The sequence below is a fragment of the Arachis ipaensis genome, chromosome B03 (genome assembly GCF_000816755.2).
Source record: "Arachis ipaensis cultivar K30076 chromosome B03, Araip1.1, whole genome shotgun sequence".
Lineage (NCBI taxonomy): Eukaryota > Viridiplantae > Streptophyta > Magnoliopsida > Fabales > Fabaceae > Arachis > Arachis ipaensis.
The window spans coordinates 122,355,293-122,358,506 of record NC_029787.2 but is presented as its reverse complement, the minus strand read 5'-3'; the positions used below and the strand labels follow the sequence as shown (position 1 = coordinate 122,358,506).

Sequence of the window (3,214 nt, the reverse complement as noted above, 5' to 3'; positions counted from 1 at the left end):
TATTGATGTCGAGACTTTTTCTTTCAAAAAAATAAATTGATCAATTCTATATATTACAAATAAAACCGCTGATTAATTTTTATTTGTTAACTCAGATTTTTTAACGAAAGAGTTGCATTAATTCAAAATAACAAGGTCTGTCTTATTTTTTTTAAGGAGTATGTTAACTTTTGAATTAACAATAACCGAATTGGATATTACATATAATTCCGCCGAAATCACAAATTAGTGAAATTACACACCAATCACATATCTCAGATTTGAGAATTTCACTCAAATATCACCGCCCAAAGTTACTTTATTGCTGATCTGAAAAGTTTAAAGGTGGGTCTAAAAAGAGAATATAACCATAAGAACCAAAAACAAATTTATTTTTTTAAATATTAGAAAGCAATAATTTTAGTAAAACAGTTAATTAATATTTAAAAATAATACAAAATCAAACACAGTTCAATACTTCAGTTCAATACTTATTCAATTGACAGAAAAAAAAAATTCTACCAAAAACAACAAATTATAATTTAAATAACATAATTTTTTTCATCCTCACTTAAAATTTTTAGATTTAAATTTTATTTCTAACTTAAAAAAGAAGGAAAAGAAATATTGAAGTCTAAAAGGTGGTTGTAGCAGAAGTGGAGACCACCACCCGCTCGAGTTGGTGAATCATTTCCGAGAGACTCTGCTGAGAGGACCCACCTTCTTCAACCGCTCTGCAAGCCTTCTCTTGCATCTCCTTTGCCTTCTTCTTCATCCTCTCCGCCTCTTCTCCACCGTCCATCACCTTCCTCACCGCCTTCTCTATCATCTCTGCACTCACCACTCTCTTCTTCTCATGGAACGGCGATAAGCTCCACTCAGCTCCACCCACCTCCACCCCGAACCCATGCACCTCAGTCATCAGTTTCTCGTTGAAGAAGTGGTCCCCACATCCCGGCATCGTTACGGTCACCACCCCCGCACTCGCCGCTTCTATCACAGAGCTGGACCCGCTGTGCGTCAAAAAGCATCCGATAGCAGCATGCTTCAAGATCAACGGCTGCGGCGCCCACCCTGTTATGAGCAATCCTCTCTCCTCCTTCTTCATCCTCTCTTCAAACCCATCCGGTAACCACTTGTCTTTGTTGCTCTTGTTCCTACGCACCACCCAAACAAACTGATGCCCCGAAGCCTCAAGGCCCGCCGCTATCTGGAAAAGCTGCTTGTCCGCGAGACGAATCAAGCTGCCAAAGCAAGCGTAAACCACGGAACCCTCCTTCTTGGAAGAAAGCCATCTCAAGCACTCGTTTTCACCTTCACCAGCGTCGCTACTTGGCTGCTGAAGTGGTAATGTTTTCTGCACCATGAGGAAAGTGGGGCCAAGATGCCACACTTTCCCACCAGTGATTTTCTCGTAGTATTGGGCGTAATCGCCGTCGAGCTCCTTGAAGCTCAGCACGATCACTCCGAGGCTGTCCCTTTCGGCGTCAACCATGGACTCCATCAGTTGGCGGTGGCTTGGTGAAGGCTTCACGGAGAGGGTGATGGGTTGAGGGAGGCCAGGGATGGTGTAAGGAGCAGTGTCATCGGAATCAACGAGGATTTCGGGGTGCGATCTAATGGCTTCCATTATAGCAACGAAGAAGATGAGGTGAGGGCTGAAGATCAGCCTGGGGATACCGAGGCGGTTGGCCACGGCTCTGCTCCACGTGTACGTCGTGTCTGGGATGAATACGTCCGGTGGCGATTGCTGCATGAAGGACTCCACTTGCGGCCCGATGAGGTGCGCCGCCGTGTAGATCTTGCCGGCCGTGGTGCTATCGGTGGCGGCTGAGATGTTTTCGACGCCGACAGGGAGGCCTACTTGGTCGGATGGGAAGGGGAGGGTGTGGATGTTGACGTTGTCCGCCTCCGCCAAGAGGTGGGTGTTGGAAGGGGTGGTGAGGATGGTCACGTGATGGCCACGTGAGACAAGGAGTTGTGCCACGTGAACGATGGGGATTTGATGACCTGGTGCCAGAAAGGGAAGGATGTATATCTTCATTGGATTGATTTTTCCCTTTGCTTTCTTCTCTAATTCAAGTTTGTGTAATATGATGCTTTGCTAATTGCTACTATCATCATTTATAAAAAGATCAAATATAAGGTGATTCTACCATGTGTAATATTAATTAATGTTGCAATACACATTGCCATTTTTGTTGCGATGCAACAACTATTAATGTCTTAATAATCTCTGATAAGATCTCGATTTATATTTTAAGAAAAAGTATAGGTATATGATGAGAATATTAAATAATGTGAACAATAGATATATTAAATGTTTAATTTAATAGATCTGCGATGATTATATTGATTATTTTTAATTGAATAATTATTTCTTTTGATTTAATTTATTCATGCACAGTTAATAATGATTGAATATTCAATTTACTAAATGTGCAAATAATTATCTTAATATTAAGATTTAAAAAATAATTTAAAATTATAGTATTTTTTATTTTATTAAATTAATGATAAAATTTATTGTTCATATTATTTACAAAAGTCATTATTTCTTAGAAAAACTGATATTTTAATCATTATTAGTGGGATTAGGTATTTGGGAATCAACGTAAAACTATTAATTATTAGTGGCTTCACTGCGCAAGGGAGTTAAATAAATGGAAAAGTATAGGTAAATAATGAAAATATTAAATAATGTAAATAATAAATATATCGGATGTTTATTTTATTAGTGTACGAATGGTTATTTTAATATTAAAATTTAGAAGATTAATTTGGAGGTGTAGTATGTTTTTATTTTATTGGTGGTTGTTCATGTTGTTCAATAAAGTCATTCTCTCCCTAGCATTCCCCATAATAATAATAATATTGGAGTAATGCATGTGTCGCTAAAACATAAGGTAGCATATTGCATTAAACACGTGAATTAAAGAACAAATCTAAGAAAAACGAAAGCGTTTAGAAACTTTCTTGGAAAAAAAATGAAGTAATAATAGAAAACAAGTATTTAGTTATGAGGAGTGTTAGGGCAGTAGAATTTGTGATGTTTAGCTATCAATTAGCCATCATCAATATTTTTAATGGTGTGAGATGACATCTAATGGTGTAGGATTAATCATTTTTTTTTTGATGATTAAGTGCTGGCCAAATTTCAACAAAAGTGTTGGTCCCCTAGTCTTTCTCTTTAGTTATTATGTGCTCTCTTAAAATATATGTTAGAATTATTATT

The 3,214-nt window shown here is 37.8% G+C and overlaps 1 protein-coding gene across 1 annotated transcript; it reads right to left on the bottom strand.

Annotated features, from left to right (window-relative positions):
* Nucleotides 604-2,172, bottom strand: LOC107631269 (UDP-glucose flavonoid 3-O-glucosyltransferase 7). Its single transcript, XM_016334663.2, has one exon. The coding sequence runs from the start codon at nt 2,021-2,023 to the stop codon at nt 614-616; it is 1,410 nt and encodes a 469-aa protein (XP_016190149.1). The 5' UTR covers nt 2,024-2,172; the 3' UTR covers nt 604-613.